This window comes from Lepidothrix coronata, unplaced genomic scaffold (genome assembly GCF_001604755.1).
Source record: "Lepidothrix coronata isolate B3197 unplaced genomic scaffold, Lepidothrix_coronata-1.0 Scaffold154, whole genome shotgun sequence".
Classification (NCBI taxonomy): Eukaryota; Metazoa; Chordata; class Aves; order Passeriformes; family Pipridae; genus Lepidothrix; species Lepidothrix coronata.
In genome coordinates, this window is record NW_016690334.1 from 1,461,208 (window position 1) to 1,486,650 (window position 25,443).

At 43.0% G+C, this 25,443-nt stretch overlaps 1 protein-coding gene across 7 annotated transcripts in view; it reads left to right on the forward strand.

Moving 5' to 3' along the window:
* The window catches only part of CUX1 (cut like homeobox 1), a 272,065-nt gene that overhangs the window by 204,351 nt on the left and 42,271 nt on the right, over nucleotides 1–25,443 (forward strand). For 3 of the 7 annotated variants that reach the window (XM_017828880.1, XM_017828882.1, XM_017828883.1), the window contains 4 exons: nucleotides 1,286–2,112; nucleotides 3,548–3,713; nucleotides 4,388–4,444; nucleotides 21,235–21,537. The exons of 1 other annotated variant lie outside the window; for it this stretch is intronic. In XM_017828880.1, coding sequence (XP_017684369.1) covers nucleotides 1,286–2,112; nucleotides 3,548–3,713; nucleotides 4,388–4,444; nucleotides 21,235–21,537 — 1,353 coding nt within the window. The remainder of the gene's footprint in view (nucleotides 1–1,285; nucleotides 2,113–3,547; nucleotides 3,714–4,387; nucleotides 4,445–21,234; nucleotides 21,538–25,443) is intronic. 3 more of the 7 variants (XM_017828881.1, XM_017828886.1, XM_017828884.1) reach the window with 2 other exon arrangements.

The following is a 25,443-nucleotide window of genomic DNA, read 5'->3' on the forward strand; positions in this document are numbered from 1 at the left end:
TTGTGTGCAGGAAACTGCAAGCACGTTATTCAGTAACATGTTTCATCTGAGAACCTCAAGACTTCCTTTCAAATATTAATTCAACCTCAAAACTCCCTATGAAACCAGCAGATAAAACAGAAGAGAGAGTCTCACTGTCTTTTTTCCCCCATTTTTTAGCTTTTCATGTATTTTATAATGCGTGACAGGAAGGAATGTAGGGAGGCAAATTCAGAAATGGATTCAGATGAGGCATAATAATATTACCAGAGTAATACACGGCATGCTTCAAATCTTATTTCGCTTTCAGGCCACTTGCAGTGTGAGGGTTCCCTGCTCCTACCTAGTGCTTCACTTTCCCTGTTCTCTGTAGAGTAGCTTTCAGAGGAATTGGTTTTCAAGCACTGGGGACCTCAGTGGAGACAGCCTTAAATAGAAGCAGATGCCATTGCAAAAACCTCCTGGCTCTGCAGAGATAATTCCCCACCCACGTTCCAGTCTCTGCTCATCCCCAACTGCTACAGCACAGCCACCCAAATCCTGGTTCCCCACTGGAATACTGCATTTGGGGGCTGTCTCTGCTGAAAGCACCCATGGCTCCATCCCAGAGCTTCGGATGAGGCAGGGGGTGATGACCAGGTGTCAGCCTGGCTTTGGTAGAACTGTTTGTTTCATGGAACCAGAAAACAGGAAGCAGGAGCATATTTAGCTTGTCAAATGAGATGATGATGATCTCTTCCTAAAGTTCTGGCTTTGTTGTAATTTGTGTGTTATGTTTGTGGAGTTAAAAGGACTCACCTTATTTATACTGTGAGAGAGTATTAATAGTCTGTCCAGGTGAATGCAGCTGTGTTCAGTTCTGTGTGTGTGTGTTAGATTCATTTGTGGAGAAAGAGAGAAGTGAAAGGTTAAATAACTCTATAAATACAACCATAAAATGTTATTGACCACTTGGGGGTGGGGGAGGAAGAGGTGAAGGCTTGATTTTCAAAGGCATTTATTTGAAAATTTTTACAATGGTGGAAGTGCAAGTGATCCCAGACTTGTGCAGCTGAGTCTGTGCGTGCAAACATCCAGCACTTTGGCAACTATCAAAATTTTCCAGTGAAGGACTTTGGAAATCTTACCTTATTTTGAAAAGTGCAAATCTTTGCTTAGTGAAAACTCCTCCCTCCCATCCAGAAATGTATTTCAGCCCTTTCTTTTTTTTTTTTTCTCTGTCTGTCAGGGAACTGTTTACAGTAGCACATGTTGAATATAAAGCATATTCCTGTGTTGCATTTAGTCTTTTGGTTGTTTTTCATAGCTGAGCCGGCTCAGCCGCCTTCTGCCTCTAGCAGTGGCAATTCTGATGATGCTATTCGATCCATTCTGCAACAAGCCCGACGGGAAATGGAGGCACAGCAGGCTGCCCTTGAACCTGCCTTAAAAACACCACCTTTATCTCAAGCTGACATTTCTATCCTGTCCCCCAAACTAGTGTCTACACCTGCAATGTCTTCGGTTTCCAGCTATTCTCCTTTGGCCATATCCCTGAAGAAACATTCATCTGTCACTGATTCCAGTATCTCTGCATTGCAGAACCTCTCTGGGCTCAAAAAGGAGCCTCAGGAGGCACCTGTTTTAGAGCTTCACGGAATAAGTGATTCCGCCCAGGGTATGTTGAGGCATGTTAAAAATGAGTTGGGACGTGGTGGTGTTTGGAAGGACCATTGGTGGAATACTGTGCAGCATGAGAGAAGAAATGCAGCTCTTCCCGAAGATATAAAAGTTGAGGAAGCCAGTGGTGGAAAAGAAAAGGTCAGCAATCAGACTAGGCCAGATCGTAGCCAGCTCCAAGGACCGTCTTCTTCCGAGTACTGGAAAGAGTGGCCAAACGCGGAATCTCCGTACTCCCAGAGTTCTGAATTGAGCATGACTGGGGCGAGTCGCAGTGAGACACCACAAAATAGCCCCCTCCCTTCATCCCCTATCGTGTCCTTGTCCAAGCCATCCAAACCTTCGGTTCCTCCACTGACACCCGAGCAGTATGAGATTTATATGTACCAGGAGGTGGATACGATAGAGCTAACGCGGCAGGTCAAGGAAAAGCTAGCAAAGAATGGCATCTGCCAAAGGATCTTTGGGGAAAAGGTAAACAAGTGGTTCTCTCTTGTGTTGTCAATGTGCCTTCTGCTCCTTACGTGTGTGCCGAGCCCCGTTTAACGGAGGGGGATGTGCCGCGTGTGTCTGACGGAAAAATGTTTTTGCTTCGTGTGTTACGTATTTAAAATGAGCTCCCAAAGGAAAGCATTAGTTTCCCTGTGTTTGGGAGTTGCAGAGGTTTTTGTGCAGAGGTTGGCTTTTCAGCCACTTGGAATTAGAAACGGGGCCCCGAGTTTAGAAACCTTGAAAGCTGAAGCAAACATTATTGAGGCTCAGTACTTCATGCTTAATGTAATGAATTCATGGAATACTTGAGCAATGCCATTGTCATGACTGGAGAGTCTTAAATTTGTTATGAGTGAAGATTATAGACACAAGAGCATTTTTCCTTTTTTTTTTTTTTTTTTTTTATTATTTGGAAATGTGCACAGGGGTATTTAAACAAACACATGGAAAATCCCCTACCTTTTCTTAGCCTGAAGTCAGGAATTCACATTTCTTATACCTGGTTCTTGGTATCTCAGTGTGCTCTGAGGCCCTTTTGAGCAATGTTTGATTACAGATACACGAGGCCTGATAAGGCTCCCTGAAGTTCTCACGCTGTGGGCCCTAAGCCTTGAGCACGTGGGATTTTGAGGGTCCCTGACCACCAGAAAACCCCTCCCAGGCTGTAAGAAGTGTTGGACATTTGCTGTTTCTTCTTCCTGTAAAGAATTGAATCAATGTAATGGTATTATAGGAGCTGGCATCGCACTGTTACCTCCGCACTAAGATGTAAAATGAAAAGCCTGACCTCTCGGGGTCATTAAAGATCCCGTGGCAGTTTTCATTAAGTATGATTTTTAACTCCTCTACCTGTGCTGAATTCCAGGCAAGTAATTGCATTCTGCCTGTCTGAAATCCCCCCTCCACTGCAGTCGGCTGTGTTCTTAAATATTTACTTACATGGAGCAGCCGCTGCTACAGGTGAAAACACACATCGTTATAATTCATACCCCAAAAATCAACCAAATATAGGCCTAGTCTCAAAAGTCCCAATTATTTTTGTTTGAGAACAAAATACGTGCCAATCATTGCCTGTTTCATCTGCCTGTGTGTGCCTGGACTCGGTGTTTTTCCTGTTAAAGCTGATGAAACTGTCTGACACGAAATATGAAAAGCATGCAAATCCCGCACCAGCCTGCTGCTGTCCTGATCCTGCAGGAAAAAAAACCACCTTCCAGAAGGAAACACGGCAGGGGAAAAAAAAAAAAAAAAAAGGCATTTCCATCTGAGTATCTACAGATGTCATTTTTGCAGTTTTTCTAATTGTCCACACGGACCCAATTTGAGCGATGCAGTTAAAAGGAACCCAAAATGACTTAAATCACCCCCTTTCCACTTCCAGTGTGTTAACGTGCCGTTCTTGGTTGCTTCACTTCAGGTATTGGGGCTGTCCCAAGGAAGTGTCAGTGACATGCTCTCCAGGCCAAAGCCATGGAGTAAATTGACCCAAAAAGGCCGAGAACCATTTATTCGTATGCAGCTCTGGTTGAATGGTGAGCTGGGACAGTGTGTCCTGCCCGCACAAGGGCAGCAACAAGGACAAGGTAATTAAAATTCCACTATGTTGTTTGAGTTGAGGAGGAGGAAATCTTTTTTTTTTCTTCTTTTTTTTTTCTTTTTTCTTTATTTTTTTTTTTGAAATTTGCAGTAAGCCAGCCTTGCACCGGTGTGCTGGTCCAGGCCTTATGGAAGTGGCAGCATCCACCCTGGCAGCCCAGCCAGTCCCCAAGGGAACGCGCTGGGAATGTTTATGAACGAAGCGCTCGTTTATGCGTAATTGATAAGCAGCAGTTATCAAGTTCCTGATTAGGGTGATATTATCTAGGCACGAATATGAGACGTAATTCCCAAAAACTTTGGCCAAAGAGCTGGAAAATGTTGCGTGCTGTTTCCTAGGGCTGCATAGGGGATTTGGATTGTCCCAGGGAGAATATCGATTGCTGTCTCAGGAGGTGAGCTAGAAGAACTAAGCTCTAAAGGGGGAATGCTGTGTTGCAATTACACTTTTATTGTGGCTGTCTCTTACCCTAATTCCCATTGGCACAGAAAAGCCAGGCTGGAGTCTGACCTCGGTCGTACCTTTATATGCCACTGACTTAACTGAGCAGAGAGCCCTTGCCAAGATCAGTTTGCTATTTGTTGAGCCTGCTTACTGTTTAGTTTGTGGTTTGGCATCTCCTTTTATTGTTCCCTGATTTTCCTCTCCTCTCTTATCTAGTCCTTCACTCTGTGACATCATTACAGGATTCCCTACAGCAGGGATGTGCAAGCTCAGGTAATCAGCTGGTTTCAATGATTTGCTCTGAAATAATTCTCTGTGCTTTTGTTACGTTTCGTTTGCTTTGATGCCAAGAGGTTTCTCACATTGTGTTGTATCATACAGCAGTCCCTTCAATTTTTTTATTAATGCTGTTAATTCCTCCTTCTCTCCTTGTTGCTATGGCAGAGGTAGGGAGTACACATATTTAGCTGCATATATTAGGTAAAGAGACTTTATGTGATCTTGGAGATCATTGGCTCAGTAGGGGGTTTTTTTTGCCATAGTTCAGCTTATCAATGTGACATGTGACAATGGCTGTAAAACAAGCCCTTGGTTTGTAATGTGATCCACATACTGCAGCTGCCTCACTCGCTGGTAGGTTTTTTTCCACTTTCCTTTGCACAAAATCTGCTTTGTTAATTCCAAGGTGGGGAACACACCACGTTGTGTCTTTTTCAAGCTTCGTTAAATATTCCAAGCTGACCTTTTTTTTTTTTCCCTTTCCCTTTCCATTTGCAAAAAAAAAAAAAAAAAGGCAAAAAAAAAAAAAGCAGATGCAGCAAAGCTGAGTGTCAGAGAAGTGAGTGGCTGAAGGTTTTAGAAGATGGCCACAGGATGGGAGGGAGGCTGGAACAGACCAGAACAGCTGTGTTCCTGCTGTTGGATACCAAACTCTACCCACACAGACTTCTACCAATTATATGCTTCACTTGACACAAACCACTCAGGCTGTTTTGTACTCTAGAAAAATACTCATGCCCTGCTCTGTACTTACAGCCAGTGCCCTGTGTTGGAGAATTGCTGCATTTCAGGATACAGAGAGGGATGATTTGTGCTCCTCTTCCACCTTTCTGCTATTCTGAAACACTCTTTTTTTTCTGCAGCTTGCTGGCTTTACTCTTAATATCCCAACCAAACTGCTTTTTCTCTCTACTGGGAAACTATTTTGCATTCTAAAAGATTTTACTGGAAGAAAATCCGTGATGATATTCAGTCCACGTTTTTCTTAAGAAGAACAGTTCAAAAAAAAAAAAAAAAAAAAAAAAAAAATGCCCCAAGTAAAAACAAGCCCTGAAAACAAAACCAAAATGGGAGAAAAAGATTTGCAATCACAGGGCTATTGTTGCTTATTGCCAAGCATTTAGGGAACATGGAAATTTCCTGTGATGGTTTGTTAAAAACGTGCCATTGACTACTTTTTTTTTTTGTAGCATCAATACCGTGCAAGAGTGAAGTGTCACAGTTAGAAACGCCTCAGACAGCGTGGAAAATATGAGTAATTAATTGTAGCCATTTTAAGAGGAATTTGAAATCAGAGGAGCTGGGAAATGCTGCATTGTTATTGCTAATCATCATATTTATGACTAACTCTAATTATAAAAGATTGAAAGACAAGCCCATAGTATTAAAATCCGACCACCTTGTGGATTCCCGGGAGGTTTGCTGGGAGCTGAAAGTGATTTCCTTCAGGAAGTTCAGTTTTGCTGCCGGGATATTTTGTTCCCTCCCACACTCCCAGTCTCGTTTGTCAGTTCCTGCCCTTGAGCTAATATTTTGTGAGGAGACACGTTCCTATCAGCTAATAAAATCATATTATTGATGATCGTCCTCCCCCGTTCCTTAAAACCCCCTTACAAATGAGAAAACGGGCTCGTGCCCTTTTCCACCTCCTCTCCAAGGATTAAAAATAGAATTGTTGTACAAAATGTTCTTTTCTTGGTGCCTTTCTCTGTGTAAAGGAGTAAGGCAGGTTGTGACACCAGGCAGAACAAAAGAGCAAAACCAAGTTATTTGAACGAGGACGGGCAGTTTGGTAATTTCCTTTTATTAGCAGCTGTTCTGTAATTAAAAGCGCAGCAAACAGTTTGGAAAAGGTAATAATAATTATGCATTTGTGAAAGATCCACCACTCCAGGGCAGAGGGGAAAAAAAAAAAAAAAGAGAGAGAGACAGCTCCAATTTTCTGGTCTTCTGAGACATTTCCCAGGAAAATCAAGGCAGAAAAGGTTGCATACTTGTAATTTTAAAACAGAAATTAATCAGAACAATTTTGAAACGAGAAGAGGTCTGGAGCCTTTTCCATGTAATATAATTGGCTTGGAACTTGTTGAATGCATGAAGGGAAAGAAGTGAAATTAAACTCACACACTCAGTGGCTCCTGAGTGCTTTGCCAAGAAGGTCTTCAGTGTACAGAGTGTCAACATGCATAGTAACGAAACTTTTATTAGCTGGGAGTATTTTCATTACTGTTTGGCACTATTGTATCAAACCAGCAAGATTTTCTGGATTTCTGGCCCAGTTAGTTACACTTCTAGATCATAAGGTTTTGATTTACACCTAATCCATGAAAATCTTTAGTCCAGTAATTTTCCATTTTCACATGTGGACAGATGGACCCATCAGTCTCTCATATGTGGGAATGAATGGATAAAATATATGTATTTTATGTAATTACATATATATAGAGAGAGAGAGATAGCAAAGAGAAGCCAGGCTTGGTTTTCTTCTTTGGAAGCTATATTTATGAATCTTATGAAAAACGGTCTATACCAAAATGACAACCAGGTGTACACCTGCATTTTCTACCTGTGACCTTCCTTCAATGCTTTGGTGATTTTGTGCAAGTTTCAGGGAACATGTTTTACACAAAAATGGTGTTTGTACCCTAGGTGGTCAAAAATAGTATTGCTGTGCCTTTTCTAACATTTTTTTTTCTGTGTATTTCTTTCCACCTAAATGCTCTAATGCCCTTGGGTAAATCTGCCTTTTTAATGATTTATGTGTCAAAAGCACAGACCAAATCACATGGAAAAAAAAAAGTTGAATTAGTGTCACCCAACTGCATCAGCATTTTTTCATGATGAATTTGGCCCTTATTTAGTTGCATTACTGATGATGGGAGCTGGGGTGGGTTTGGACAGTCGCCATGTGCCAGGAGAAGGCTTGGATATTTCTCTAAATACTTGTACTGTGTATAGCTTTTATTAGTTTGTTTTATTTTGGGGCCTTGTTCTGCGTGTCTGTACGAGATTTAAGACAGAGTTTCCTTTTTGGTGCTGTTGATTTCGTGGCCGCTCCCAGGAAAGCTGAATTTTTATTCACTTTTGTCTTTATCCTCTGTGAAGGACATACACTCTCTATAATACTACATTAAAGACTTGCAAATACTCAGTGGGAAAAAAGACGTGCCTTTTTGGTATGTGTTTCTGTAAGGGTCGTCTTATGACCTAATGTGGAAATCTTCATTTGCCGATACAGCTGCGGGTGATCTCAGGGGATTTTGAATTTCCCTTTTGTTTGTCTTCCTTTCTGGGTATCATCCATCATTCCTAACCTCATGCTGCTTAGCAATAGTAACGCTCATGGGAGTTGAAGAAAGGATTATAACAGCATAAAATGGGGAGCTAATTAGAGCTTGTTTCAAAATCAGAATCTAGCTCGAGATAATTGCATATTATCTGGTGATTTAAAAACCCAAGATCTACTGTATTTAGATCAACTAAAATATGCATAAAAGCTTTCTTTTCGAAATACAACATTTGTAACAACAGGGAGATTACTTCTTATCATCCCTTGGGAAAGCAAATCTGAAAAAAATTGAGTATGGCTTGCTGTGCTTGTGATGTTAACAGATAGAGTGGGGAATGATGGCAAACCCGGGTGTCCATTGTATTTTTATTCATGTTATACATATTCCTGGAACATTTTTCAGCACAGAAGCTGCTGAGTGGGCAGGTAGTTCACTGTGTGCTGTGAGGATCTTTCCTGATCCCAGGAGGAATGTGTCACGTTGGCTACTCTGGGAGAAACAAAGTAGGAAGGGAGTGTGTTTGGGGCTGGCAGTCCATATTCAGGAATACCATCCTGATGCAGTTCTGGGAAGAGCTCACCAGCCACGTGGTGGCAGTGGAGAAGCTTCTACCCCCATTTCCTCGTGGTTCACGGTCATTTCTTTCATTGTACTGGTTTCTTCTGGGCAGGCAGAGCTGTCCAGTGGTGCTTGAGAGCACAACTGGGATTAGCACGTGGAGAGCTGAATTCTTAGTACCACGTCATCCCCCAAGTGATCTGACAGATCTTCCCAAATCGGAGCTGGTTTTTGTTGTCGAATCAAAAAGATGAGAGAGATGTTTTTGCGGTCCTTTGCTGGCATTCCAGGTTAATAAAAATGTGTGACGTGAAATGTCTGTGGTTCATGTAGTCTGTGAAACGGAAGAGGAGGGACATCCCATGGCTCCAGCGGCTGAGTGGTTGGACTGCAGGAATTCCTTGCATAGATGGTTTGTGTTCGGTGACGAAGGTTTGAGTTTGTGGGTTCAGAAGGTCGTGGCCTTCTGTGCGAGGTGCAGATGCATTTTTAAAGTTCAGAGCTGAACAACTACGTCAGCCAAGCAGTTACCTCCACGCTGTCCCTGGAGCTCACTGGTGTGTCCTGGTGAAGTTTCCACATTCCTCCTGTGTGGTTTGGGATTGTGGCTCGGAAACAGTTGGCCTTGGCTGTCTTGATTTCAAACCATAGGATATCAGTTGGCTCCTCATAAGGGCAGCTGTTGTAGTCTGTCTTTAACGTGTGTGATCATATTCTGTGCCATTTTCCCTGACATTTGGACCATGAGAACCTCCCTGGCAGCCCTTCTGGTATCAATAAAGCCGGGAGAATCGCTGTCAAGGCACCTTCCTGGGACCTGGGAATGCAGCATGAAGCCAGTGTTTCAAGTTCATTCTGAACATAACACTGGCTCTGAGTGCTGGTTATTCCTTCCTCCTGCTGAGGTCTCTCCTCCCCGGGCTGCCTTGCATGGCCCTGGTCCTTCTCCATCACTGATACTTTGCAAATGGTCAGTATTTATGGAGAACTTCCTGTCTTAGTTGCATTCTTCTCTGTCCATTAAACCACCCAGTCATTAAACTTGTAGAATATGACTCCATCCTCCCCGTGGTCACAGCTTTGCTGTTATAAAAGTGCTAAAGCAAAATACCTAATCAGAGAGTGAACACTGTTTTCTAGGCAGATATTCCTTGTGGCTGAATTACAATGACAAAACACCAACACACTCTTAATGTTACAGGGAGGAGGAGACTTGTGCTGGATCCTGAAGACAAGTTTAGTTCATTCTGAAGTGCAGTTATGGGTTTCTAGCAGGCATTTTGGAGAATCTGTCGAGTTGAAGCTATGTTTTATTTTGGTGGTTAATTTGGGAATATGGGTCCTTTATGCTCAGTCCCCCTTGGTGTGCAGAAGATCCCCCTCAGTAAGGAGCTTGTGTGCAGCTCTACAGCAGCATTGAGCACATGATGCCTCACCCTCAAAGTCTTCATTTATAAGGTTAGAATTAATGAATTAATATATTTTCTAAGTTGTGTGGTAAAAGAAACTTTCCTTATTTCTGCAAGTCTTCTCAGGCAGTTCACAGAGTACCAGTTGCCATAATAGTTGCTAAGAAGTGGATGCAGTTAGTGAAAGAAACCATGGCCATTGAGTAGTGGAGCTCTGTAAGCTCCACTGTTGTTCATTTCATTACTTATCACTTCATTTCATTAATTACCAGCATTTTCCCTTCCCTCTGCGTGCGCGTTTGGAGACGAGCGGCCTCCTTTGGGGAGGGGGCCCACATCACCTCCCCTCCCTGCTGCCAGCAGAGGAGCTGGGTGGAAAAGGATGAGCTGATACGTTAGAAAGCCAAATACCAAAATAACTGGAGCAGCACAGAGACACGAGCGAGGCTGTTGCTGTTGTGCTGCGGTGCAGGAGCGCCGGGCAGCTCCAGGGAGGGTCAGGAGCCGGGGCGATGGCCGGGATCTGTCCCCCGTGGGCTGGCAGCTGCAGAAGGGGTCAGAAAGTCTCTTCTCTGGAGGGAGCAGATATTTTTTCTGTTGGGAATAGAAGACTCTGGCAGCTGGCAGAAGCTCGTGTTGGTCTTGTGGGGAAAGGAGGGGGCTGCAGGTCCAGCCCCGTGGCCACCGGCGGGATGGAAATGGCCATCGTGGCCGTCCCTGGGCGACAGCCCAACTGCTGCTCAGCAAATTACCAAATGAGCCTCTGCTGGATGAAAATTACCTTGCTTTCAATTCAAAGAACAGATAATGGGCTATTTTCCTCCCAAAATACTGGGAAAAAAAGGTGTGTGAGCACCGAACTTGCGGGTTGTTATTTCCATCTTATAATGGGGATGAAAATCCTCTCCACCGAGCAGCCCTGAAACAGGGAAATAAACAGCCTGGTCTGATTATAGGGTTATATATTGCTTGATAGCAAATCATTCCCAAGAAGAAAAAACAGAATATTACCAGAAAATTAATATCTTCTAAGTTACCTTCTAGGCTGTCCTTTGCATTAGGGTGCAAGAAAAACTGATGGATTTGTCTCACCTAATTTGATGGGTGTTGGAGGCTTTTTAATTTGCCAGCAGCTATCCAGGGAAACAAATGAAAGAATCCAGTGATTATTTGAAATCTGATGAGAAACACAACTTGCACTGAAAACAAAGCAAAGTGGGTTTGAGATCAAATTTAAATAAAAGTGGAAATAGGAAGATGTGTGATTAAAAAGCCAGTGACAGGAGAGAATGTAATAAGAAGAAATGTAAAATAGGCCTGATAGTACATGTCCAGTATTTATACTTGTCAAAGATGTTGCTGATAGCAACTTACCATAGAATCACAGAGTGGTTTGGGTCGGAAGGGGCCTTAAAGCTCATCTCATTCCAACCCCTGCCAGGGGAAGCAACTCCTTCCTTCCCCTAGACCAGGTTGCTCCAAGCACCATCCAACCCGGCCTTGAACACTTCCAGGGATGGGGCAGCCACAGCTTCTCTGGGCAACCTGTGCCAGGGCCTCCCCACCCTCACAGAGGAGAATTTCTTCCCATCTAACCCTGCCCTCTTTCAGCTTGAAGCCATTCCCCCGTTGTCCTATCCCTCCATGCCCTTGTGAAAACATCCTTCTCTACTCTCTGGCATGAGATGGTCCCTTCTGGTCTCGTCTCCAGAGCCATCCCCCCTTCCCAGGAGGGGGCTGCCCCTCCAGCTCCTCTGCCTGGTTCACACACGAAGGAGGTGTGAGATTCACCAGGGGTTTGTGTTTGTTTCTCTCTTTTACCCCTCTGGAACTTGGGTCCTAAAAATAGTGCAAGTTTGAACTGGCAGATGTTTCATTTGTCCTTTACGAGAGGACCAAAATTAGCCTCTCATTTGGCACCTAAATAAAGCAACTTAACTGCCTTTATGCGAACTTTGCAATTACTGTCTATTGAAGTTGCAACATTTTGTTGCGTTTGATGGGGAAGGGCATTATGTAAGCAACACCAGCACCTAAAAAGCCACCAGACCTTGAAAGAGAGAGGGCAAACACAAACGAGCCCAACTGGGTTTTTTTTGGGGGGGTTTAGTTTGGATGGTTTGGATTTTTTTCACTTTTTCTGATCCGAGACAGGTGTTTTCCCTAATGAAGGTTTCATTTAAAAAAAAAAAAATAAAAAAAAAGGCAAAAGTACCTTGGAAATGCTCAGAGAGCTGTCTATTGTAAAGGTAAAAAACATTAATAAAAGGACAGCAATGGTTTCTCTAATTTTCAGAGAAAAATCTGCACAGAATGCCTGAAGCTGGGTTAGCAGTGGGACTCCCCAGGGGCAACAGAAAGATGTTATAATCAATTACCACATCATAACACTGATGTATGATAATTACTGAGTGTTCCTCCTGAGATAGTGCAGCATTTGGCTGGGATGCGGCTCTTTCATGGTCCACTGCCTGATTAATATGCAAATAATAGGCTGATTGCATGATGAATGCAGAAAATGAGTTCGCTGATAACGTGAGCACCGAAGCGGGAAGATGATAAATTACTTTTACTGACTGTCCTACATTAAGTACCCTTTCTCAACAATTTTATCACAAATTAAGTAAAGCAGTATGGAGAGATTATGAGGATGTGTAAAATAATGTACCTTAATAGCTTTTATAATATTGTTGCGTACAATGTAAATGTCATTTTGTTTCAGTACTTTACCCCCGTGCTCCTCCGAAAAGGAGTTCCTTTAGTGCAGCACTGCTCGGGGTCACTCTTTTCCTCAGCTGCTTTCCTCTAAGATGAGGAACAACCCACTGTGCTGAGGATGGTAGATGGGATTCTCTGTTGGGAAGGAGGGAAGGCGGTCATTAGCCTTGGATCCATCCCATATGGATGTTGCCCGTGGCAAATGAATGTCCACATTGTTTAGTGGGGGAGATATATTTAAATGCAGTGCACAGAGCACATATGCATTCTGCTTCACACTCTGCTCCAGAGCAGACAAAAGGTTAAAATCTCAAAGGAGGAGGTAGAAATACCTTCACACTCAGGGTCGGGACAGAGGAGGATAACAAACAGTCATAAAATTGGTGCCACGTTAAAGTTAGTTTAACACATTAAATCAGAAGGTCAGCAAGTCAACAAAGACACCCCAAACTGCAGCAGAACCTCTTCTTAGGGGCTCTAACTCTGTTTTCCAAAAGCTATTGTGCACGCCTTTATCTTGGTTATACTAAAAATATAACACTGTGGGGTTGTGGCAACTTGATTGATTGCTTCCATGACATATTTGTTTTAGCATTCAGAAAATCCTTAATAAAGCTTCTGCACACAAGCTGGTTTAATAATAAGGTTATTGAAAATATTTTCCAGCAGTTATTTCTAAATATTGATTTCAGGCTAAGTTACAGAAACACGAAAACTCTGAATATTAAATGAAGATTGGCAGAGTAGGGCAATGTCTTTTAAAGCAGCCATGATTCTGCCATTAATCACCTAATTTAAAATATGGTTTATTTTTAGAAAGGGGTTTTTAATTGTTTAAAGGTGATCTGTAAAGTCAAAAAAATTATCATTCAGCCTCTTCAATGCCTAGACCCCACTTTTGTCTCAAGAATCTTAGAATCCTGGAATGATTTGGGGCTGTTGGCCTGACCTCAGCATTTCTCTGATGTTTGTGTGTCTACATCTAGCTAAAAAAATCTTAAGGGTTTTTTTTCCCCTCCCTTACTGTAAAGCAGTGCTCAGGATCATGGCTGTAGAGAGGCCCCATCTTCCTTGCAGGCCATTGCAAAAATGTCTCTTAATTCTTCTTATTTGAGGGTTTTCTCAGGTGGTGTTGTTGTATCAGGGCTTGATGTGTCTGTCCCAGAGTTCGATAGGTCTCAGCACAACATTCCACTTCAGTTGATTAACTCCAGTTGTATTTTCCTGCACGAGATTCCAGACATCCCGGATGCTCAGGCTGCCCTGAGGAGCGATCAGTACTCCCCAGTCCTCCTAACTCAGTAGAGGTTTCAGTTTGTGTAGCCTTAACGTAGGTTTTAATGTAGCTTTGGGCACAATAGTGGGATTTCTAACACTCTGAGGCGTTTGTGGCTGTGGGTTCATTGAAGAGGATTGGTTGCCCAACTTCCCAGAGAACTTCTAAACTGTAAATCTCTCCTCATGAGCCTGTTGCCAGCTCCCATCTTACTTGCTCTTTTCTGAACTTCATCTGATTTCTCCAGCTCCTTCTGCTTTCCAGAGCAGCTGAAAACACATTTTTTTCATACAGGCCCAAAGCTATTACAGTTGTAGAAAGTGCAACATAAAATTGCAACAATGCTGTGTAATCCTTCAGCAAGACTCAGCAGCAGGTTTTTTCAGGTATTTCTAACATCTACTCTGGTTATTCAGTTTTATGTGCTCCTGACACTTAACATATACTAATATGCAGAGTGGGAACCTTTATTTTTATACTAGCCCAGCAATTCCAGAGTTAACCAAAGCTGGTTCCTCCCCTTTCAGTGCAGACACACATACATCTGCACCCTTTCCTAAAGGAGTTCTCCTTTGATCCCTCCCTTCATCCACATAAAATCTCCCTCTGAGCCAAGACACAAAATAACATTTTCCCCAAAGTTATAACATTTATGAAACAAACAAACAAACAAATTCTCCATGGTCAGAGTGGGAATCTATAATTGTAACTCTAACAAGGGCTTGCAACTCTGAGTGCCTGTACCTACGTATTTCCCATCATTATATATGCAAACTGCAGGGAGGTTTGTGTACTCCCTACATAGAAGTGGGGGAGTTTATAACTGTAGGGAGGATCATATTTTTATAAGCCACATTAATTTGCAAATTGTGACTAGGCAAGGTTCACTCACTTAGAGTAAATCCACCAAAAGCACTACCTGGGAGAAAGTGCTTTCACGGGTATTTTCGTTAATTAGTCAGAAGAGGGATGAGTTGTAGTGCTCTCCCACAAATGCTGCTCAGCTTTATTACGTAGTTCAGACTTGTGCTGCACTCACTGCAATGAGGGGAGTTGTTATTCTGATGCTTTAGAAGATTAAGTTTAGAATGCTAAATTCTTTTCATCCCTGGAAGTGTCCAAGGCCAGGTTGGATGGGGGTTGGAGCAACTTGGTCTAGTGGAAGGTGTCCCTGCCCATAGCAGGGGGTTGGAATGAGATGAGCTTTAAGGTCCATCCCAACCCAAACTATCCTGTGATTCTACCCTGCAAAGGCAGCCATGGCTAAAGGTAAAATTAGATAGGAGGGAAAAAAAATTTCTCTCTGAAGTTTTCAGAGCCCAGGACATTGAACACCACAGTTGTCCTGAGGATGCTGATCAGCTGTGTGGGATCAGGCCCTGATTCTCAGGACAGGTTTTGGTCTGCAAATTGGATAGAATGGGCAGCCTCATCATCGGGGAAAACAGAAACTAATCCAGTCTCAGTGTGAGACACTTTGATCTCAGGCAGCCTGCCAGGTCTGTTGTTGTCCATTAACTTATCGGCACGAGGAGGTAGACGCAGCCCTGAAGTAGCAAATGCTCTTTTAAGAGGTTGCAGAGAAATCTCCTGTCCATGTTTGTCTGCTTTCATCTCCCCTATTAACGTGCCAAAAAGGGAGCGAGCAGAGCCCGGGATGCTCCAGTGCTTCCTGCTCCACCAGGCTCAGGACATGGCCGTTCCCCCCATTCCTCCAGAAGGAACTTGGGATTTGCCTAGTTTGGCAGTAAACCCGGAGCCTGAGCTTTGGACATCGGGAGAAGTGGTGCATCAAAGCAAGCGCCAGTGAAATCGTGTTTGGGTTCTTGTCGGAATGTCACAGAGTACCCTGTCATTTTGTTTTAGCAACTTGTCTTTCCAAATGCGCAGTTCGCCTTATGGCATGCCAGCAGTAAAAATGTCACTTACAATAATTACTTTTTGGTGAAAATGCTTGCTGACTTCCTACCTTCAAGCTGTTTTTTACACAGTGGGGAGATAATAAGAAATGACTTTATCCTGACTGCTCAAATGAACACTAAATGGAATTTAGGTTATTATTACTGCAGATAGAGGACTGTGTATTGGAATTTAAATAGTGGATCAGATAAACTACTGAGATTTGTCTCTGAAAATTATAGTGGATCTGCTTTTTCAATCCACTTCGCTCGGAAACTTAAGGCAGCTGTTGTCTGCCTGCTGTCTTTAGAATATAATATTTTTCATAATCCTTTTAGAGGCCCCTGAATACCTTCTGTGTTTTGCATGGTCTTCCCCAGCTTCACCATGTTCTGTACCTCATTCCCCTTGAGTCCTTTTGCAGTTTATTAGCTAAGCCTGTGATAGCAGCAAAGGTTGGACAGGTTATTCTCCCTGCAGTTCCAGAAGTGCAGGATGTCTTTATGGATGGGCAAGTGTGCCGGGAAGGAGAGGCCTGGAGTGTTGGGCTTGTGGTTTCTGCTCAAAAATCCAGATTATCTCGTTCAAATCTTTGAATTTTTGATTTACAAGTGAAGTCAGTTTGCTGTCAGAGGTGAGGCAGGGTCTGAGCAAAAGTAGCAAACCTGCAGCTCTCAAAACGCATACAAGGAATTCCAGTGGAGGAATCCGTCCGTGCTGGCAGATGTGATGCCTCTGGGACTGGTGAAACCGTATCCGTGTCTCAACTCCACTCCCTCATCCGGATACCTGTGTTGAGGGGGATACACCCGGGACTGGTGTCAGGTCTTGTAGATGTCTGTGATTTTCTGGGGAGGTTGGAGCAGGAGTCACCTGCAAGTCTTTGCATCCGAGATGTCCTGAGCCTCAGAGGAGCCTCCAGCTGAGCTGTGCTGTGGATCTGAGCTGTGCCGGTACCGAGGGGTGTGTTGGAAACCTTCCTGTGGTCAGAAGAGTTCCTGTACATCACAGAAATGGTCCTTCCTGACCAGTGCCCTGCAGTTTTGCAGGATAAACTGAATGTCTGTGCTGAGTTCCTGCACAGAGTGGGGTGATGCTCAGGAGCACTGCGGGAGGGGAGCCCTGTACAACCTGTGATTCCTTACACACTGTAGGAATTTTGTCACATTATGGTGGCAGAACATGATCAGACCCTGTAGAGGGATGTGTCAGGCTGATACTGTGCTGGGAGAAGTGTTTTCAGGTAATCTGCAGGCCACCAGTGGGACAGTCAAGCAATTGAGGACCCAGGGCTGGCCCCAGCGTGAGGGTGGGAAATCTTGTAGTTGGAGAAGAGTAAGAAAATCTCATGTGAAGTTCAGGAAAACCACCACAACCGGTGAATTGAGACCAGAACTGTTTTCAGACTTTCTCCTATTTTCCAAAACACTGTCATGACAGAAGCTTTGGGGAAGGTGTAGGGGACGGATGGGACCAAAGCAGTGTTTGGTTTCATCCGTTGTGCAAGGGAATGCAAGGCCACAAAAGACTTTTTTGTGTTCATATAATCAAGGCAAGGTCACTTTGTTATGGTTCTCAACCAGTGTTTTAAAATACTCAGACAGACCCCAGCCCTATTTGCTAAATTGTTTGCAAAATCAGTTTAGTTTCTTAACAGATACTAAGGGGCGGAGAGGGGAATGGGCAGGCTGTGATGATGATTTGGGGTGTTGTTGCAGTAAGAGGGTAATTCAAGCAGCAATATTATATTGGGGAAACAGTATTTAAAAAGAAAATCAGAAGGTGTTTGTGTAATGTTGACTTTGTTTCCATCAATTTATACATCTTCGCTTCAGACTGTGTATCCCTCCCTAGTACTGTAGTAGGAAAAAACAAAAGGGAAGAATTTCCTGACTTAAGAACAAGGCCCATGTGTTATACCAGGAGTGATGTGTTCCCAGGAATGGCTCCCTGGCACTGGCAGCAGGTGTATTTGTCTTTTTTGAAGACATACTTGCCTGTGAAACAGCCAGTGTTGGTGTTTGGTTCTCTTCGTGTTTTAGCTCTGAATGGAGGTCGGTTGCACTTGCCAAATATTTCAGATTGCTGGCCCATTTCTGAAAACATCTCTTCTAGTACTTGATTTGCATTTGATTATTATTTTCTATGCTGCATATTTGAATGTGCTTTTTAAAAGCAGTTGGAAGTGCCTAACTTCTCTATTCCCCAGACTATATTTTGAATTAATAATGCAACAGGGGCCTGGTAGAAACTTTGCCCTTTCATAACTCTGTTATACTTGCATTTTTAGAAGATTTGGATAATTTAAATACATTTATGGCGTATTTTAATCTTTAATGGCGTTTGTCAGCAACAACCTGTAATTGTGCAGAAGTTACATGTGTTTTCTGTTCATTTAAAACTGTCATGTTAAGCTGTGTCTTCATCACATGGTCACCATCTTCCCATAGTTTGGGGACACCCTGTTTCTCCCATCCTCTGTAAAGCTCAGGGCACAACTGATTTCTTTGGCTGCCCGAGACTTAAAAAATTCCCAGGTTCTGCCGTGACCTCATCACTGGGGATACTCTTGGTCTCTCCAGCTCTTTACTTCCAGCACCTTATTTTTGAAGCTTGTGGACTTTCCCTTCACATTTTAAATTGGATGCGGGCTGTTGGAAAGCGAACTGCAACACCCCTTTGGTATAGCAAAGTTCACCTGGAATTCATTAAAGAAATTTCATCAATAAATGGTGGCCATGGGGTTTGCAGGTTGTACAGCCTGTAATGCAGTTTTACTTTTGTGCTGACAAAATGATCTCTTCCTCACTAAGCACAAATGTGAAAACATTCAGTGAATATCAGTTACTCATAAGAAACTGGCTTGCTCTGAAGTTAGTGCTATTCTTCAGAGCAGTCTGGGGTTAAAAAAGCAGAGCAGGTTTTAAAGAAATAAGCTTTCAGTGTATTATTTTCATTGGAAATGTTCAATTGCTACTTTGGAAATCTTAATGTATATTTTTCAGCTGTCCTGAATTTGTGTCTTTGTCTTGTGAGGAACTTGAGGGAAATGAATACAGACAAATTATTTCATAAAACATCTGAAATGGCAGTGGATTGACAGTTAAATCTGGAATAGTGAATACAGTCAATTTTCCCCTTTGTTCTGTCAGCAGTCACTTGTACTCTAAATGTCTATTTAATTTTTTAAGTAGATTAACAGGAAATGTTTGCATTATTTGATTATTGAATTTACTTTCCCAAATAATATATCTTTTCTTCAAATATTTACGTGATCTTGAAAATGTTTTTCCAGAAGGGGAAAATGCTAAAAATGAACGGGGAACATATTTTGAGTTATTTGTGGTATAAGTGCATAATGCTTTGCCAGAAATCATTGTACACTTGCCTTTTGGTGGGGGAAAAAAAAAGCAGTTTGTCATCTGCACTGCCTTCCAAAATTAAATTCAGCTAATCCCACCTTTTTGAGCAAATAAGCAGCAGATTGGTCTTAAAGATGAAATTCAAGTAAGCTCTTGATATGTGATATAAAAAATAAATAAGCTTAATATGTGAGCAACAGAGAGCATCTCAGTGATAGATGATAACACAGATTACCTTTGTTGTGTTCGTAATTAAGGTGGGCAGGGAAAGGAGAGGGAGAGGGAAGCGTTAGGAAATGCTTTTGTTTAGTCCTGTGTGGTTGGTTTTGTTGGTTTTGTTTGGGGTTGTTTTTTTATTATTATTTTGGCTTTTTTTTTTTCCCCTGCTCTCCGTGCGCAGTGCACGGATGAGGAATTGTATAGGAAATTTGCAGCTGCTCTAGTTATTCAGGAAGATTTGTATAAGCTGGCACAAGGGACAAAATTAGAGGGAAGTTGAACGAGTGCCGTGCGCTTTATTAGCTTGGCAGCCATAATTTTGACCTTGCTGTGGGTTAAAGGACACAGACCTGAGAAGAAATCTGTTTATCATGTAGGGAATTCATGCCATCCCTGACAGTGTACAGTGAACAAGATGGATGATCTGCCAAATTGGTCCCTCGCATGGGTGAATCAGGGCAAATTTACTGTACAATTCCTTTGCTGCTCCCGATACAAAAATAACGTTGGCGGGGGTTTATTCGGTTGTGTGATGACCCAGGGTGAGCAGAGAAAAGAAATAGGATTTGCAGGATGCTGATTACCTTAAAGATTTATATGCACCTCGCTTTCCTTCATGTCTGCCTCTTTTGCATCTCTCATAAAGCACTAAGGAAAAAGTCAGATTTTTTGGTTTGAGAGAGCAACTTTATGTGAGTGTCAGGGAGCCTCTTGAATGCAGCATGTGGAAGCTTCCAGTACCCTGAACAAGAGTTATTCTGTGCACCTTGCCTCATTTGAGTCTGACTTTTACTTCTGTAGTATTTCCCCTTGGTGTTTGGGATGTGTTTCCATGCTGTGTGTTCTGTAATTATTTGACATTGATAAATATTGATAAATATTCTGGATAACAAACAAACAAACCGAAAAAAAAATAGTGAATTTTGCTCTCAGCCATTGCCATGGCAGTGATGGGACTGGATGAGGGGAGAGAACCCTCTCATAGCAGCACTGCAGGGCCCAGTAAACACAGTTTTGGAGGAGTCTGGCCTCATCCTGCAGAGAGCTGGAGACAAACCCACTGATGGATGAAGCTGAGATCCATGAGATTAACTGTGTCAGGTCAGGAGATGGGAGACAGCAAGGAGGAGGAAGCAGCTCCACAAAAATGGGAAAGAACTGGATGGAGAAATCACGAGCTCTTTATCTTTTGAGGGGAATTGTTCTTGTAAACCTCGTTGTCTACGTGTTGTTGCTTTTAAAAATGTTCAGACTGTACCCTTAGATGTCTGGATTCTCTGGATAAGCTCAGTCAGTACGTTCTGTTAGAGATAAATTTATTGGGGGGAAAACATTCTGTACAGAACCTATTGTTGTTGGCAAATTAACAGATTGGGAAAGCTTTCTTTTAAACCAAGTGTCACAATAACAGATTTGGGTGTCTCCTGATCCACTCACTATCTTTATGTTGGATTCTCAAACGTGTTAATTAATACAGCATAATTACAAACTGCATTTTAATCTTGTTATTTCTGGACAAAGAGAATTGCAAAAATGTGATGCGTGTGATAAGACACAAAATGAAATCAATAACACTCTCAAGATATAGAGTTGTATCAGTTGTAGAAAATCCCTCATTGGCACCACAGAACAGTGGCTCAGTGAGTTTCCTACAAGTCACAAAAGGAAGCTTAAACCAGTCTATAATGGCAGCTTTAAAAGCATCTTTATATAAAAGTGGTGTGGCAAGCAAAACTGTGAGATTTCCTGACCAAGGAAATTGCTTGCAAACTTACAGACTATTGCACTCCAGTTTTTCCTGATTTTTATTTGTATTTGTACATCTTGTCTTTATAAGAAATCAGAGATGACTCAAGATAAAATTAGAAAATAATTCTGTTTTTAAGAAGAGGCTTTTTAGTACCCAAGTCATAGCAAGTAGAATTTTGCATACTTAGGCATTTCTTTAAGTAGGTAGAATATAAATGAGAAGGAAAGTTAAATATCCTGCAATCAAAACATTACAATTATGCTAAAGCGGGGCCTTTTTTCTCTTTTTTTTTTTCAATTACAGAAAGTACTCCAAAGACTTCTGCCAGTTGCAGTCCTGCTCCTGAATCTCCCATGAGTTCCAGCGAGTCAGTGAAAAGCCTGACTGAACTGGTACAGCAGCCCTGCCCCGCTATAGAGACAAGTAAGGATGGCAAATCCCAAGAGTCCAGCGAGCCGCCTGCTTCCGAATCCCAATCCACGACCCCTCTGCCGCTGTCGGGCCACTCGGCACTGAGCATCCAGGAACTGGTGGCCATGTCCCCCGAGCTGGACACCTATGGCATCACAAAGAGGGTCAAGGAAGTGCTAACGGACAACAATCTTGGTAAATCGCTTTGTTCTCGTTTCTTGACCGAAATAACGTGTTAAGTGCTTTTGGTTTTGAGCTGCAGTTCAGGAGATGTTTACGAGAGTACTCTGGCCTAAGCTTTAATTTGTGGAGAAGGTATTTGGGGTTTTTTTAAGCTGGTAGAAAAATCCTTTCAGATTGTCACACTCTGCTTAAAATGTCATCACACCCTGGCTCTTCCTAAGCTCTGCTCCTGGCTCACCAGCCAGGTACTGCTCCCACCTCCCGAAATACAGTCCAGCAGGCTATCAGGACAACTAGAACCCCAAAACCAGCAAGAGCTCCCTTTGAAAAAAAGGCTGTTTTCCCCATGCTTACAGATTCAAAGCCCAGCATTTTGGGCACAGGTGAGGTAGAGGAGCCCAGCATGGTTGGAGAGGGAGATGCATCACAGGCAAAAGCACAGTGTTACCCGTAGGGCTGGGAGGGTAAATCCAGACCCAGCTGAGGTTTAGATGAGCCTGTAGATCACTGCACAGGGCCATTCAGTTACTTTGCTTAGAGATGTGCAAAGCTGAGTTTGCTTTTGCCTACAGATGAGTTTTGGGGTGTTGAATTCATTGTCATGTTGACATGACTCTGTGTGTGGAATAGTCAAAGGGAATAACCTGATCTGAGTACAGGAAGTCCACATTAATTAATGCTGCCACTGTGCTTCTAAATCACTGGTTCTTCATGTGTCTTTAACACTTGCTTCCCTCACAAGGCTTTGGGAAACCTTTAGGGGTCCTGTGAGTCTGTGGCAGGAGGGCAGCAAGGCTGTCCCAGTGTTACCTGCTCCTGCTTCTGGGGCTTAGCAAGGGATTCATCTCACCCGCTGTTAGGTGTTCAGAATAACATCTGGGACTCTCCAGAAGTAACAGAATTCTCTTCACCACAAATGGGACCAAAAAGATAAGTTTACATTTAGACTGACAATGATACTTAGGTGAGAAGAATTTTGTCCATGTCATCTGAACATTATGACTGTAAAAGCAAAAACTCCTCTGTTTTTAGTATGTAAGGAAGCCTTTTTTTCATCTAGACACAGAATAAATGTTATTATCTCAGATTATTTTTCTAAAGGGAAAAGTACCAGGAGGGGGGAGATTTCAAGTTCTCATTTAACATAATTTGGAAAAAAACAAACAAAAAAAACCACACAGACACAAAAAAAAAAAAAAAACCCACACCAGAAAATGGCCTTGATCATGGACATACCCTGCATGAGATTGTGTTCCACTGAGCCCAGCAGAATTCCTTGTCCATGCACACTGGGCACATGGTGGTTCCTTGTTCAGTGGAGATAACACAGAGATAAAGCCTTAAGTCATGGTCAGGGTTTGCAGGTCTAAGCCCCTGGTTTTTGAGCAAAATGCTGTTGAGTGCTGTACCTGCTCTGGTGTTCCAGAGAGGTTTGAAAAAGTATTTTTGTTTACATTTGCTTTGATGCCATTTTTACTTAGTCTTTTTTATTTCCCATGATTTTTGTTTTCCTACAGTGTGGCTGACAAGCCTAAAAAGCAGCAGAAGAGCCAGGAAATGTGCCCCAAACTCTGCATTAGGTGTGGAACCAGTTTCAATGTCTCCTTTTGTGCCCTCAGTGTGCTAGTGCACCAGATTGACTGGTGCACAGGTTTCTCTGTCTTAGGCCACGGGGCCTCGTTCAACTCTCACCAGTTGGGGAATGGCTTTAAATGGAAAGAGAGGTTTAGATGGGATAATAGGAAGAAATTCCTCCCTGTGAGGGTGGTGAGGCCCTGGCACAGGTTGTCCAGAGAAGCTGTGGCTGCCCCATCCCTGGAAGTGTCCAAGGCCAGCTTGGATGGGGCTTGGAGCAACCTGGGCTAGTGGAGGGTTCCCTGCCCATGGCAGGGGGGGAGCAAGATGGTCTTTAAGGTCCCTTATCACTGGATGATGATTCTGTGATTTCAGCAAACAGTGCTGGCACTGTTAACACGGAGATGTTGCCCCAAATGTCAGAGTATCTTCAGTGATTCCCTGTTGGGCAACATGTAACTTAGAGAGGGAAGCAGATACCCTGAGCTGTTGTAGGGTTACAGTGGTGGGTCTTTTGTAAAAAGGGCCAGGACTATCCATGAAACCAACACAGAAAGTTTTGTCCATCAGTGGAACAGGCATGAAGGATGAGGAGAAGTTTTAGGAAACCTGTGCTTAAAAATATTCCCGCTATTAATAGTGCTCTGATGAAGATGGAGCGTGATACACCTGCTGCCTGCTGAGGATGATTTCTAACACCTTCCCCATTAGCTTGGGAGGCTTTCAGGTGTTTTATCCCGTCCTGCCATATCCTGGAATAAGATAAATGACACAAACATCTTTAGTTTTGTTCTTAACACCTAGAGAACATGATGTTACCTCCTTTCACCTTTGCATTTTTAATTTTTAGGGTGTAGTTTGAGGTTCGTTTCCTTCAGCAGCACTGTTAGTACCCGATCTGGGCTGCTCATTCCCAACCCTTTTGCAAATTTGTGCCCATATTCTTGTTCGTGTGGCCACACAATAACAGATTTTTAAAGTAGCTGTCTTATCTTGCTGGTAGCTGGCAGGTTTACAGGGAAATGGATGAGGCCTTAACTGATGTTTTTAAACACAAACAGGGAGCAGGTTACCCCAGCAATACACGAGATAAAATTGGCCTTGAATTTCCTCTTTTGTCTGATTTTCCTGATACTGAGGGTAATGGAAAATCACTTATTACTTAGGAACGTAAGTGAATTCTGCATGTAGGTTTCTGATCAGTCTGTAAGAACCATTTTCAGTGTTAGTTTTAGAGCTTATTAGCAGAGTGTCATGTTAAGCCCTGTCTTCCTTTCCCCTCTCTGCCTCTCATCTCAGCTGCTTCCTCCAAAAGCTTTGCAGACCCACCTGCCCCACTCATCTGAATGGACACTGTGCATCTTCTGACTGGTCCCACATTCCCTTCTCTCCCCATACAGACAAACAAAAATCACCAAAAACAATCTTGGGATGTTTTTAACGAGAATGAGGAGGAGATCCTGGAGTTAAGCACAGAGAATAGGTCTATAGAGCAGGTATTTTCCATGACCTGTTTGTGTCAGGATCAGGTGAGGTTGTGAAGGCAAGAGCTGATGGTGTGGGCATGTCCTGCAGAGCTGTAGGGCCGTTAGCCCCCACTCATCCCTGTTGTCCCTTAGGGATCTGTTGGTTGGCACTGGCTCAGAGTGCTGGGAAGTGAAGGGAAAGTGTTCTGTTGTGTGTTAGTGAGGGCACTCAAAAGCTACAGATCAGACACGAGACCCCAGGGCCCAGACTTGGGGGGTATGGAAAGATCTTTGGGTTACCTTGAAATTCCATAATGGCAGGGCTTCTGTCTTAAATCACCTTTGGTGACTCAGATGACCCCAGGCTCTCTCTTGTAGCACAAGCTGTTGGGACCAAGGCAGTTCAGCTCAGGGAGAACACTGAAGTGAAGGGGTTTAGAAAACCAGCTCTGTGGTTGGGTTTGAGCTGCACAGGGATTTTCCCCAGTCCTTGATAAGATAGACCTTAACCATATAAAGTCAGTGTCACCAGTGCACTCACAGATGCTTGTGCACTGAAAGGCATTTGCAGATGTCACCCTGATAAGACGACAGCATTTTGAAAGAGAACTAAAACTAAGTATCCTGAACCAGAAGTACTGTAGAGGCTGTAAAAAAACCTGTAATACTGTAAATTGTGATTATCTCTGGTTGGTGAGACAACAGTTAGAACCCCACAGATAGTACAGCACAGAAAATACATACACGTGTCTGTGAGGACACTGCTGAAGGTGGGGGGGTTGCACTGGTCTTGGTTCATTAATTGCTGGAAATGTTTGGATTGCCCTGTTGGAATGAAGCTGTGGCACTGCCCTCCTGCATAAGAGCTAAGGAGCCT